Raw genomic sequence first — 15,261 nt, forward strand, 5'->3', positions numbered from 1 at the left:
GTACCGTATACGAACATCCGGGAATATTGTGCTAACAATTATCCCATGATTGACCACCTAGATTAATAAAGTTATAATTACTATATGTCGCGCATATCACCGTGGGGGGCCTGGATCAAATGCCTGGATAAACACAATTTACTTCGAAGTTAATGTATTATACTAGCAGCCAGTGATGTGAGCGCGGTCAGTCGATATGGAGAAACTATAGATTCAGTTGTAATCCTTTTGCATTTATTAATAGATCAAATAGGACGTAATTGTAATTGGTGATTGGTGATAATCACCGAAAAGCGGCCATTAATAATATATGGTGTGTGTGCCCGAATCCATTAACATAGATATATTTCCATTATAAACGGAAAGCTGCTGTCAATCCCGCTGTATACTTTCCGATCATTGATACATTTCGCAGAATTTACGTTCTGAAATATTAATCGCTACGCGGTCTGTATGCCTTTCGCCATGTACGCTGTATTGATAATCGATTAATATACATAGCGCGATCAATAACCGCGGTATGAAAGAAAGCATCTAAAATTTGAATAATTGGTATTGTTTAAAACTTGAACGAAGTTATTATCTCAGCATTAATATACTTGAAGTGACAGTATATTAAATAAAAAGTAAACATTTCGCTTCTTCTGGAGTGATGTATAGACGGCAACAAGTAAAGAAAACTTTGACGTTATTTTATCTCAAATTTCTCTGTCAGTTAAAGCAAAAATAGGCAAAAATAAAATGTTAATTTAAATATCTGAACGCGTGTATGATTGTCATCTAAATGTTATGTCTTTCTTCTTAACAAATCACTTAGTTTATTCTTTTCTCAACATTCCGGTGTAAATATTGATGTATGACGTACTGTGTCTTGGGCGCTTTTTATAACATGCAAAAGTATCATCCATCACTCTCACGAGCTGGCGTAGTATCTGTTGTGAACAAATTTCGAATAAAAGATGTTTGCAAATTCTAATTTAATTCTTTCAACTCCACACGTTTCCAAAAGTAAAAAGAAAACGAAGCATGAACGTGCATTTTTGCTTGTACTTCGTGAGATACGAAAGAAAAGAATGAATCCTGCAATGGTAAACTGACAATTAGCTGAAATTAAATATAAACTTTTAAGCAAATAATTAATAAAAATTAAAGCAATTACTAATATAATGCTAAATGATACGTTATTTCTTTCCGAATTAATATTTCGGAATTATTTGTATTCATTGTAATTATTTAAAATAATTTATATCTATGTCTATTCTATCGCTTTTTATGGCAACTAAACTTTGACTGACTTAACCTACGATTAATTAACAGAATTGCTTAAAGCAAAGTTTCGAATTTAATTTATTTTCTAATTTAATTTTTATTTCCATATGTTAAACAACAAAAGATTAATAATTATATTAACAAAATAGATATAATTCTACATAAATAAAATAAATATTGCTTGATAAGTTAATTAAGCTACAATTAACTTAATTAAAATTTGATCGAAGTCACCTTATAATTTAGAGCTATAGGATCGTTTCATCTTGGCGTTAGATCCTCGGTGCTGAGGTTTTACACAACGGAAGTCAGACCTCGTCAGGATAGACCGCGCATTTTCACGGCTCGTTGCAGGCATCGCAAACTCGTGAGACATGTGCCGTCTTTCAATAAAGCGGAACACCACGGATATTCGTCTACCCGGGGAATTTGAGGAGATTCTACCGTCATGCGTTTTTGAAATTCCGCGTCGATACTTATCCCGGTACCGGGTCTGTCGATACCGACTCGTGCTTGCGCAGCAAGCGGGGCGTTTACTCACGCTTAAATAAACTCATTTCTTCCCACGTATTCCACTTTCGTTTCTCCGCGCACTTTGTGCTATGGGAAAATACGTCGATATGTAATAGAAGGGGCATACGATCGGGCCCGCCCGCGCTAGAGATACGCCGCCGCGCCGCGCCGGTTATCTCGTGTTGCAGAAGTGCAGGAAAACGGAGGAAAACTAACAAACTGCTAAAATAAAACAAGGGCAAATTGTGCAATGGGCTACTTCAAAAGCTGCAAAAACAATTGAAAATCAATACTGCATATATACGGTTTTTTAAAACATACGCGTAAAGATAAGTTGAAGTAAAGTGCTTCAATATAATATAAATCTTCTATCTATCTTCGACATAATATAAATCTTCTAATTTTTCCACGTATCCTTTATTAAGTATCATTTTCATCGCGACAATCGTAAATCACGAACAATTCTAAAATGCTTGCTAAAATTGAGACGATAACATTGAGCGTTCTATTTTCATTTGCGTGTTACAAACGATATGTACGTCATAATGGCAGGGAAAGGACCGAAATGGAGAAGTCCCTAAAATGTTCATATTGCGTTGTATCATATTTGTCATTCATTTGAACGACGTCACTGTTCCCGTCAGTATCTTCCGCGACTCCAAGCTTCAGTACAGACGTACGAGGCTGCTCGGGTATTCGCTGCGCTCTGCAGAACGGGTCAGCACACTCGTGAAAGCCGCCGCCGTTCGCCCCGCTCTCGTTCTAATCGCGGTCGCCGCGGTTCCATCGAGACAGTCGTGAGCGATGCAGGGAAAACATACGCCCGTAAATTCATCGGATATTCAGAAATGAACAGCGCCGCTAGATCGAGCTTGCATATTCATGGATTTTGTCTCCGGCGTGTGTGTTTGCACAGACCAGCCGCGTCTGGTGAAGAATAGCTGCAAACGAAACCACCCGCTTATCCTCGTACACGCAACCGAAGCTGCGCCTTTTTTCACCTTACAAATTATTTCAAAATCACGCAAGTTTTCTCTTATACAAATTATGTATTACAATAGTCATGTAGTTCAGAATTCGTGATGTATAAAACAAATTTAGTGGATTCTGTTCCGAAATCGAGCAATCGAGCAATCAGTTGATTGGATATTTCAACTTAAATCATTAATTGTATTGCGTACAATATATCCAAATTGTGATGTTTTTCATTCTGTTTCACACACGTAGAGTAACAGTATTTGTGACAAAGAATCTTTATGACGGACTGAATTTTGGATGAGCAATCTTTGATTCTCTAAATTTCTTAAAGATCAAAATTGATTCGGCAGACGAATCAATAATATATATCTTTGTTCTTTTATATATATATATATATATATATATATATATAAAATATATATACATATATGTACGTATATGTACGTTTACATGTAAGTCCCAAATCGACGGGATAACATTAATCGAAAATCTTAATGCCCTCGCTTACGACCGCGCACAGACAGTCACTTAATCCTCCCTTGAGATATCCTCATTTAGTTAATCCCACATCCCACGTATCCCGCTACAATTTACAGATAGCCTTGAGGAAGGTACAGCCTTGGTAATTCATCGCTTATACTGTTCATGTGGTGAGGCGGGTGTTCTTGATTAAACTATCGTCATTAAGCCACATAAATAAACAAGCGAGCGAAACTGCAAATATGTGACTATCGTCAATCTCAATGGTACGATAGTCAAGATTTGCAAAATAGTCCATATTTTCTTATCTTACACATGGATCAACAAATAAGTGCAATCGATTATTTAACTTGATATGCTAAAACAAAATTATCTAAAATTAAGGAATTGTAAATTATAATATTTGAAATTATGTATTACAATATTTTACAGATAAACCAATGTACTTATAAATGTACGATAATGCATAGAAATCAATATTGACGTATATTTCGACTGACTTGACTTTTATATTCTTATTAATAATGTAGACGTACAATTATTCGATTATTTACTCGTGTATAATAATAAACCTGACAAAAATTTATTTGAAAATTCATCCACGGTTTAGCACGCCGCGGTGATAGTAACTTAGTAACGGTCAATACTTGCGTTGTCGTAACGACAGTTGACGGTTTTGCGCAATGTGTTCCTAACTCGCGCAATCTGGCTACAATCATCGGTCATTGTTAAGGATATCGGCAGGTACAGCGCAACATTATTCTCATGTGCCATCTGTAAACAATTCGTCAAGCGAACTGTTCGCATAGTGCATTGTGCGCGATCGATCTTAATTAAACTATTCGCGTTCAGTCAAGGTGGAGAAGACAGGACGTCGATTTCGACGCATCTCGATTTTCCGTGAATGACGTAAATTAGAATGCAGATCTATTCTCAGTGCTTAGCCGGACCGCGGCTTTAAGTTTTATATGTGATTGCTCCTCAACGAGAGAGCGCACGATATAACACAACGGTACAGATTAATAACATATTCATCGCGTCATGTGCATCGAGGATGGCTTGCATGCATCGATAATGCACGGCGGTTCTGATAACGGTCAATCGCTACGCGGGAGTATCTAAATTTAGAGCGCGCGGAGAGTGCTTGTTAGCTGTTAACTAAATCTTGACACGGCCAGTATTCGGTTCTATGTCTCGGTTAATATTTCCCGCATGCAAGGCATTGAACAGGCGACGCCACTGACCGCCGCTAAATCGATTATCACTTATTTGCGTTTATTGGCTGTACGTAATGGAATCCGTACGCGTATCGTGCCCGCGTACTCTGCCGTTGAAAAGTGCAGATCAATAACAATTCTAGATATCTCTGTTGAGATATCTTTCACTTACACATCTTAGAATATTTTTTATTTATCCTTCCAGAAAACAACATTAATATATACGAGTATATGCATGCAACGTTTTTCGCGAATCTCAACGGTATCTTTTTATCATATCTTTTAAATGCGACTTGGAGCAATGAAACCTTAAGGTTGTCTCGTTTTATCACTTCCCTAAAAAAAGGCAAATTACATCTTGTTGAATGGCGTAATCCACCCATTAAACACTCTGGCGATCATCGACAATTCTTAGCATATGGATAAGATCCCGGCGGTACCACGGCTTGGCGCGCTTAAAGGCTCTCAATCTGAGCCCTTTCCTCTTAACACCGTGAAATTGATCGACGCTTCACGGATTTTAGCGGCTTTCATATATCCGTAAAATCTTCGTCAACCCGAAAATCCATCCATCAAAATCGGATGACGCGCGTGATGCAGAGAGGCCCGGCTATGAAAAATTCCTTTCGCGGATTTTTCGAGGGTGATCGCGATTTTAGTATGTGCAAGTATGTTTATCAGACGCAGTTGCAACGCGTTTCCGCCGTCGATTCGCCTGGAATTTCGTGATTGCGGAGTTTCGGTCTCGCGGAGGTATCGATCTTGACGTGGTAGTTCCCCGCAGCGGTGTCGATTTGCCGTTTCATCGGTAATTCATTAACCCAGAAATGGATCGGCCAAGTGTCTCAGCTCAATATGGCCAGAATATAATGATCTTAGCCCGATCCCAATCGGTGGCTGCTGATTTATTGCTAACCGATTGACAATCTCCAATTCGATTACGTTAGCAGATAGCGCAAATAATTAAGGACACCGAAATTGTCGCACGAACATCTGTCGAAAGATGTTCTTCGGAGAACATTACAACCGCTGAACTAATACAACCAATCTGCGATGGAAAATTGAAAATCCATTGCAAATTATTGTATTATTAAATTACATACTGAATTAAGACGAGAATTTTTTTCCAATTTATATACTATAATAGGATTTTTGAAATTAGTTCTCTCGCTGCTTTAATATGTCTGCTTCTTACCGTTTCTCGCAACATTTTAATGTAAAATCATTGTGCAGCAACATTATCGTAGTTATTCTTAATACACCGTTGCCAATCATGGATTATAGGGTAAAGTTTCTCACAGCCAGGAAATATTACGATGAATAAATTCGGCGGTACCCTGGACGCGCATTGTGCGATCTGAAAAGTTACAAGGGATGTTATGACCTCGGTGCGCCGTAATAGAACTTAAAATGAATAGGAAAGTTTCTCTCCTCACCTTCGTCAGAATATTCCAGACTTTCCCTGAGACTCTCTCGTTCGAAAATCACTTCATAATCTTCCGTCACGTCCCTAAACTTACAAATTGCCCGTGAAACAGTGTTTTGCAAAAAACATTGAAACATCATTTTTCTTTCTCCATTTGATATAAACGATGTACGATAAAAAGAAAGCCGACGTCGATTACGTAGCCACTTTAATACTTGCACATTTTATTAGAAAAGTTTGATATGCGTAATAACAAGAAAAACGTTGGCTTAGAAATTTTCCTCAAATTTGACAATTAAATATATTAAAGAGTTTAAAGAGGATATTGTACACACTTGCGCAATATATTCGCTTATTTGCAATATATTTGCTTTCTTTGTCACTTCTTAATATTATTAAATAATTTAACAGTGCAATTAGAATTTGTTATAAGTAAATTATCGAAAATTACAGAAAAAGTTTTACGAACATTTTAAGAAATGGAAAGAGATTAGCGCACAATATCAGTGCTGGAAGAAAACTGATCTACGTGATTTATGTGTGTAAACTGACTTTTCAATCTTTGAGGGAACAATAATTTATTAATCTCACGAGCGTGTGGTATGTTGCTTCGTTCGGCAATATCATACTGACAGATGGTCAGACTTGCGACTTACGAAACGCAATCAGGAACATCGAAGAGGAATCGTTTGGGGAGATTAAGCGTAGTTAACGATCCACCAAGCTCCCCTGAAATAACGACTGCGCGCGGAGTTCCTCTAATTAAACTTGGTCCAATAAATCACTATATTAGTTAGATCCCCGATTCCGTCACATAATTATGTCATGTTATTACGTTATGTACTTACGAAGGGATTGTGTTACGCTTCGTCAGCCTGATTTTGCGAAGATTGCACGATGCGAGTTAAAAAGAATCTAACAATATTTCCCTGCCGATAACACGAATGTAAAAATGCGCATATAGGAATAAAAGCTAATAAGATAAAAGTCGTTTATTAACAAGTATATTGATCCCGTTTTTATAATGTTAAATCACGCGATTATACATGTCATCAAAGACACGCACAACCGCGGTCGCGCAGAAACGGGCATTTTGTACGGTACAGTAGCAATGGGCGATATTTGTATTGGCGTAATCAAATTTCATGGATGAATTCAGCATGTGTAACTCGCGCCAATCTGCATATAATGATCGGCCAATGTTAGCAATATTGACACGCAGCATCCGTTCCCAAACACACGTGACAAGTTGCTTGGAGTCCAGGACAAATACGATAACTTTGTTACTGTGTGATGCGTACCACGCCATTCGTGTTATACCATTTGTCGGGCAAAACGGTCCTGGCTATCACTCGCTGCCTGTTGCGTAAGCGTAAGCTGTCCCTTTTTTTTTATTATCGTCATACGTAACGTGGAAAATTCAGGTAAAAACGGTATCAAACAGAAGAGTGAAGCTAAAACCGGACAAAGAGAGTACGCTGTAATTTCATAACGATAACACACGTACCAATATAATTAATGATTTCTGCGCGTTGACCAACGGATTAAATATATTTTTTTCTATACTAACTCTATTGACGGTTCCGACCGTGAGTTCGCTGATTTTACGAACGGCGTGAATGCAGCGAGATAATTCCAATCAGAGTGCGGAAAAAGCCGCACGCAGTGCGTCCTCTCGTGATCTATATCACTAACGATATAGACGTCTGACCTATATCCCGATATTCCACTGTGTCGGGCAGCGTGCGGGAATCGAAAGCGTCGGATGTCCGAAAAAATCGATCGCCCACCGAAGCGGGTCTCGAGTAACTCGTGGCGAAGCTGCATGCGACGCAAGCGTGCACACATACGCGTGCAAACGTCCCGTCCCACAAATTTAACGTACGGACAACGTTTCATCCCTCGCCCGAGTAGCTTCGCGAAGCGACAAGGCCCTGGCTGGCGCAACGCGCGCATAATGTCACCCGATGTAATCACCGCGACCGAGCCGATGAACACCTGAGGCATACGGCTTCTTTAATCTCGCCGCCTCTAACGCGCCGAGCGAATGCGTACGAGTGAATGCGCTCCCGGAGGAGCGAGCGTGTGTCGAGCAGAATGCACTTCCGGAGGAAGCGCTAAATATCCTTTCAATCTCGAACCTTCAGCCGCGCACCAGGGAAGATTGCGTCGGATCAAAGGGCTGCCCGGGCTCTTTTCGCTTCGTATTCCGAGCGCAGACCCTCGGAAATGCGAATCCGTCCCATAGAATACGTCCCACGATCTTCCGTCCCCTTCCCGGTTCCCGGCCCCATTAATAAAATCCGCAGATCGGATGTTTACAGAGGGTTTCACCGAGATTCTCGAACGTGTCGACCGCCGGCCCGCCCGCCCGTCCGGCCGTCCGTTGCCTCTATTCTTGCTTCATTTTACTTTGAGATATTCACTGTCTGACCGATTTAACTCACGCGGCTAATTCATGAATATGCTGATTATCGCGTTATTCCGCGAGCGCCGCTGATAGCGGCGAGAGTGCATCATCGTCCCCACGCGTTTGTAGGAATTATAAGATGAGCCCGATAGAGAGCCGCCTGGATTAACGAGAGACTGCGAGATTCCGCGATTACATCATCATTCTAGACATCTCACGCGATGCTACGAATAATTTTGTATTTTAAATATGAATAATCGACAAGATTTTTACTTACTTTACTTTAAGTGACGTAGTCGAGCAACGTAACAATTTAACGTTATTCGCGTAGGTAAATTTAATTTAATTTAACTGTATTTTAGAAAAGAAAACTTGGTCTTTTGAAGCTATATCTTTTTATATCAATTCAAAGACAAGTCTTATCATTTTGTTTTATTTTTTTTATCTTTCATCTCTTTGAAGTTTTAATCTAAAGTTTTATATAAGGAGTAAGTTAGAACCGCATTACAAATTTAGAACGAGATTACTTCGTGCTAAGATTACTCGGAGCAACTTTTTAAAGGAGAAAGGAACTGATACGTCTCTAATATAAATATATAATATTTTTTTCTCTTTAAAGATCAAAAGATAAAAGCAGAAAAAGAGAATAATTATTACAATTTTTTAATGTCGAATAAACTGTAATTTTTACAGTGTTACTGTCAATACAAATGATCATCGATTATTTTGCTATATTTTAGAAAAGAATACAACAAAAAGCAAAACAATTTATGTTTATAAACATAAAACACATAATTTATTTGATTTAATTGATTTTTTATTGTGTCGCGTTAATATCATACCTTGCTATAAGATTTTACATCCGTCGGCATATTAACAATAACTGGTTAAGCAGTCCGACATATTTTTGTGTAGTTACCATATACAATGGCACATGAAAACAACATATATTTCACAATTTCATAATTTCACTTACTACATTGTACAATTTAGAAATATCTATTTTCATGATACTATTTCTATTTAAAAAATCAAACTCTTCATCTTGTTTAGTATTATCTTATCTACTGTTGATAAAAAATGAACTACTTATTCTATTGACAAGATATAAAAATCAAAAGAACACTAATTAACGTTATCAATTTTCCGCACACACGAATGCTGTTTCGCAGAAGTATAGAATACCTATATCGCATGACATACATATCTACGAAATGTAAAATACCTATAGATTATTTATTTTCTTCTTCTTCTTCTTCTTCTTGAAATAGGCCAAGCCTGTTTTTCCAACTATTGCTCCTCCTGTGAAGTTGACGTCCAGCTATCCATCCAACGTTTTGGGGGTCTTCCCGGGGGACGCCTGGAGTGCGGCTTTCCATTCCCTAGCGATCTTTGCGATTCTGTCGTCTTGCATCCTTAATACGTGTTCGTTCCATTTTCTCCTTCTCTGTCTGACCCATCTAACCACGTCCTGAATTTCGCAGATTTCCCGGATGTTTGTGTTTCTTGATTATTTATCAAGAAAATTTATTAACAAATATATAAAAAATGATTTCTTTTGTTTTGCATTTTCTTCAAGATAAGTTTAACTTGTATTTATATACAATACAGATAAATAATTCAAGATATAAAGATATAATTAATAAAAGACACCATATTTGCAATTTATTTTTATTTATTTTATTATGTCACAAAATCTCATGTCAAGTATTATTTACACACAAATAAGTTTCGCATCAATCACTGCTTTTAAATCGAATTTAATAAATATCGCTATATATTTCGCTAATATTTTAAGCACCTCGCAAAGCCTTCTCCACGAATCTTGGTAAGACAAAAGCAGCCCGATGTACCTTATCATTATAATATTTCATTGACATACGCTCGAGATCCTCGTCACTGAATACCCTTACCGGATCTGCCAAATTTGTTTTCTAAAAAAAAAAAAGAAATTGGAGTTATTAAGATGTTGAATACATTTTGTGGAAAAATCTAGTTTAAAAACAAATATAATTTATAATTGTCTCTCTGATAAAAAAAACTTCTTTTTCAATAATACAAATATTTAGATTATTGTCACATTTAAAATATTAAATTGAGAAAATATATGAAATTTATACACACATATACACACATAAAGTTCCTACTATTATTATATATTATGTCTAATACTAACATTATCTAAGCTGCCAAGAACGAAACCTATTTGACCCGTGGGGTAAGTCGGTACAGCCGTTATCGCGTAGGCAGCGACAGGAAATACAGCCTTACAATGTTGAAATGTGCTATGCACTTGGTCCAAGTTCATCCACGCTGTGCCAGCCTGGCTAGCAATGATTCCACCGGGTTTCAACGCAGCCTTCAGCAATTCATAATATGATTGTTTAAAGAGATTCTCGGCGGGACCTAAACAGAACATAAAAATTTCCAATATTAAATTTCTATAGTAAATAATATATTCCTAATGTCTTGAAGAAAAAAAACTATTTTTTTTATACAAAGAGAACTTTATTGAAACCTAGCAATTGATACAAAGTTTTGCAACACTTACCTACGGGATCGCTACTGTCAGTGATAATGACATCGAATTCTCCACGATGATGCCTTAGAAATTCGAAACCGTCGCCAACGGAAACATTTACTTTAGGATTATTAAGACCCAAACTCAAACGAGGCAAATATTGTTTGCACACTTCGATAACTCGGTCGTCGATGTCCACTAGCGTGACGCGTTCGACATCTGGGTGTTTCGAGACTTCTCGGGCAGCCCCACCATCACCACCTCCGACTATCAGAACCTGTTATTTGGCAGAAATTTCGAGTTATCTGTATTTTCCTAAAGATAATTTCATGCAAGATTTAAACAGAACTTAAAGCATTAATGATACATAATATTTTATATCTACATATTTGACTCAAAAATTTATTAAGAATTTATTATTGACCAATGGGCATATAATTATCTATATTTTATCACTATAAGAATAGAATTTATGGCTCTGTTTTTTTATTAAATTAACTATTAAAAGTAAATTTAATTAAAAAAGCCTATAATATAATATTTCTATATTAAATACACTACACAATATAAATACAGAAAATTTAAATAAATTGGTGTAAATCTAAAACTTAATATAATTATTATAAGTGATGTATAATATATAACAGTCGTTACACTTACATGCTGAGGTTTTGGATGGCTGCATAGCGATAAATACGATATCATCTCGTGATAGGACCACTCATCGTTCTCCGTACATTGGATCACGCCGTCGAGCATTAAAGCCTTGCCGTGTGATTTTCTGCAAATATAACATTTTTATATTCGAGAAATCATTGACATTTAATGCCTTTTAGTTCTTAACGTAAATTCTTAATTCATTCAATTCTTAATATTTTAGAAACTTGTCTCATGGACTTATACATTTAACGATTTTGCATTGTCGATGAAGAAATACTTACGTTTTTACTACCAAGATGTCTTGGTACTGAGAGCGTTCGGAATGCAGGACTTCCTCCACTTCCAGTGAGAGTGCAACGCCGGGCCAGAGGTCGTTCAATTCGCTGAACCAACCTGATTTCATGCTATCCATGTTGGTGAAGTTCGCGTCTGATTATGTTTAGCTGAAGTGTGCTCTGCGTAAAAAAAAAGTTCAACAATGTAAAAACAGTACGAAATATAAAGTTGAAGCAAACATTACGTGCTTGCAAATGGCAGTAAAGCTAGAGAGCACATGTTAATTAAAAACTACGTCGAGTGATCAATAATGTACTTCAAACATTTAGCATTCACGTTGCTGCTTGAGTACGATATAACTTTTCGCTCTTAACTTATATTACACGGAGAAAAAAGCTTCCTAACACAATGCGTATTTTATGCCATATCGTAGCAAATCCCGTCAGGCAAGAGATCTGTTCGTAATATCTAATGATCCCACTAAATCCCACTTGCGAGTAGTTTCGCTCAATCTGTAAATTATTCCGCTTAATAACAAATTGATTACCTTGTCATCAATGATGGATTTGTGATGGATAATGACGAAATACCGAATGGGAGAATCGATGCATTTCGGGTGATTTACAGTTCAACAAAGCAGCAATAATGTATGCAATGAATAGAATGCCACCAGATAATGTTCCAGAAATTTCAAAACACCCAGTGACGCAATAGACTCGATTACAATTAGCAATAAAATCTTCTACGTTTTTACTTACTCCTCGGACTTATGTTATTCCATATTAGATACTTAAATATTTTAAATTGCTCGATCATTAATATAAAGAATCCCATAATCTTTGTAATACAGAGTATAATCCTTGATATAAATATAGCATACAATATAAAATGCAAATAAGATAACAATATGGAGATGATAATGCGCTGTAGTTTTTTAGAAGGAGAGGTGTAAAACATTGAATGCAGTAATTCTTGATAAATGCAATCTTCCATGTTTGGTTTCTGTCATGCATTTTTAAATTATTACTCAAAGCGGTATCACAAGATACACAAGTATTGCAATGACGTTCATATATGAGCATTCTGAATTATTTCTTCAATGACTCCAATTAAGGGAAGATGAGAGCATTGAACGAGAGAAAAGATGGGTGCGGCTTGCCACAAATTATTCATCAAAATAGACATATAAGTGAATCTTCTTCTGGATAATGACCCGCACTCTGCTTTTTACGCAGCACATTTCGTTTAATGTGCCATATAGCGCTAGCAGTTTCACCGGAATCGATATTCAAATTATTTAATATATTCAAATATCAATAATATCTTTTATCAAATATTACTGTTCTTAAATATAAAACTATTTGCACAAGTTATTCACAGTATTGTTTAAAATAATCGCTCGTTTGGTTTACAGTTATAAAAGATTCAGAGAAAATCACTCTCTAAACAAAACTAGTAACATCGATAGTTTGCAGATAAAATTTTTGTTTGTTTTTTATTTCCAATTGTTTTAGCTGTTCGTCACCATTGGTTATTCTCTCGTATATCTGTTACGTATATTGTTCTCGATAAAGCTGTGTACATATGCACGCGGGTATACACAATTATATTATATATAGAATTCAATCACTTATTTCCGTGATATAAAGATGCGAAGCATGTTTAGAAATAGAGGAAAACTTTGTAAAACACCTTTTGTGAACGGCAGAATAAGAATGTGTAAGATAATCGTTTGCTCTATACTTATATACTCCTTAACATCGCTTTCAATCAATAGAAACAAACAACTTGTTTCACTAAAGACAAAAGTCGCTTTTCTAATTGATCTGTGACTTCACTTGGCATTTTTTAATTCACTAATGAATATTATTCATCTTGTATCATTCATCTGAACTTTTTTTCTAACATATCCTATTTATTATATTTTCCAACATTTGTAATATAATAATTAATATTATATTACAAATTCACAAAATAAATCTTGTGCATATACATACACAAATAACAAATTATACAAAAATCTTATAACCATTATTATTATTATTTAGCCTAATATTATGTTTGTTAGTGATTTTTATATATTTTTGCAACGCTATCTTACTTATTGTTAATTATATATTCATTATTTTTAGCATTCAATATGACGTATCATTACTACGTTAAAGAGGAGTAAAATGTCAAAATGTTGAAACTTATCAGGAGTTAAGATGATAAGTGTGTTTCGTAATACTGATTTCTTATCAATATATAATGAGAGGCTTTTCAAACACTTAATGACGCTTAATTACAAAAATATTGATATTGATCAATGTGATTATATCAATATCAGTTTAAATATGTAAGATAGCATTCTAGCTTTAGATGAAGTTTTTACTGAAGTAAATTAAAACTACAGTAAAAAATTATAAATAATAATCGACGCGTGATTCAATATATTACTGTAACGCGTTTTAAACTCACAAATTAACAATTATACGATAAGCTGTCCAGAAATGTCGTATCTGTCCATTCTGCGTTGTACAGATATAACCCGTTAGTTACTACGACTTTCGTCTATTAGCAATATAACAATATTACAACAAACATTCTTTAAACATATACGTTTTTAATTTGTCTCGTGTCACATTTTCTTAAAACATAGTCCACTTTTCTATTCAAAATATCCACTTTTCTAAGCATGCAATGATGGTTTACCTATGACAGTCGTAGGTAGCTCGCTCGAAGAAAGCTTAGCTCAAACTGAGACGAAGGCGCGTGTAGCCCGGTGGTTTCTCTTTATAACTGACTCGACTGTTTAGATAGGTTTATCGTCACTAACACACCGCCCGATAATGTAATGAGGTCTATAAAGATTTATTCACACTAGATGAAGATACTGACTCGCTACGACACAGCGCAATTTCTCATTACATATATTTTTATGATTTACAGTTTTTTACGATTTTTACGATTTACTGAAATGTGTTGGTATTTAGTCAGGGATAATTTCTTTTTAATTTTACTGTAATATTCAAGAAACATATCTATCCATTTATACCACTGATTATATATATATAAGATATTATTAATGCACTATTAATTATCAAGTCAGTTATGTAACACCGAAAATGACCTACCGTGATGTGCGAAGATCTTGCTGGAGAATACTTTTCTCTAGGTCCGAATTACTACGTCCGATATGAACGGTCCTTTAATCCACAAATAACAGATAATATTCTTGAACTTTATACTTTGTCTTCTTGCTGGAAGAAATGGATGTCGTGCGTGCTGCCGACGAGATAGACTGTGAGAGACTGAAGGTACAAATTCTTCTCTCGAAGGAGAGCAGAAGATTTTCTCGGCACTACCTGCTTCTTTGAATTTTAAATTTAATCAATATTATAAATTAAGACCCTAATACTCTGTCAGTATGGTATGTCACTCAGGTAGTCTCAATACTCAGCTCAGGTATAAAATTCAAGCGGAGGTCAAGCTTTGTTTCTCAAGTGAAAGTTGATGCACAGGAACGTTT

At 36.0% G+C, this 15,261-nt stretch overlaps 1 protein-coding gene across 2 annotated transcripts; it reads right to left on the reverse strand.

The window, feature by feature from the left end:
* Positions 1 to 9,948: 9,948 nt before the first annotated feature.
* Positions 9,949 to 15,004, reverse strand: Spds (Spermidine Synthase). 2 transcript variants are annotated; one of them, XM_071710164.1, is made up of 6 exons: positions 14,867 to 15,004; positions 11,756 to 11,929; positions 11,475 to 11,595; positions 10,845 to 11,091; positions 10,470 to 10,699; positions 9,949 to 10,227 (listed from the first exon to the last, which is right to left on the reverse strand). In XM_071710164.1, the coding sequence occupies exons 2-6, from the start codon at positions 11,884 to 11,886 to the stop codon at positions 10,087 to 10,089; spliced, it is 870 nt and encodes a 289-aa protein (XP_071566265.1). In that variant the 5' UTR covers positions 11,887 to 11,929; positions 14,867 to 15,004; the 3' UTR covers positions 9,949 to 10,086. The 2 variants fall into 2 exon arrangements, with proteins under 2 accessions (XP_071566265.1, XP_071566264.1); XM_071710163.1 differs by lacking the exon at positions 14,867 to 15,004 and adding an exon at positions 14,445 to 14,593.
* Between the last annotated feature and the right edge of the window lie 257 nt (positions 15,005 to 15,261).

Source organism: Temnothorax nylanderi, unplaced genomic scaffold (genome assembly GCF_030848795.1).
Source record: "Temnothorax nylanderi isolate EJ_2023f unplaced genomic scaffold, tnyl_v1.0 TNYL_tig0086_pilon, whole genome shotgun sequence".
NCBI lineage: Eukaryota > Metazoa > Arthropoda > Insecta > Hymenoptera > Formicidae > Temnothorax > Temnothorax nylanderi.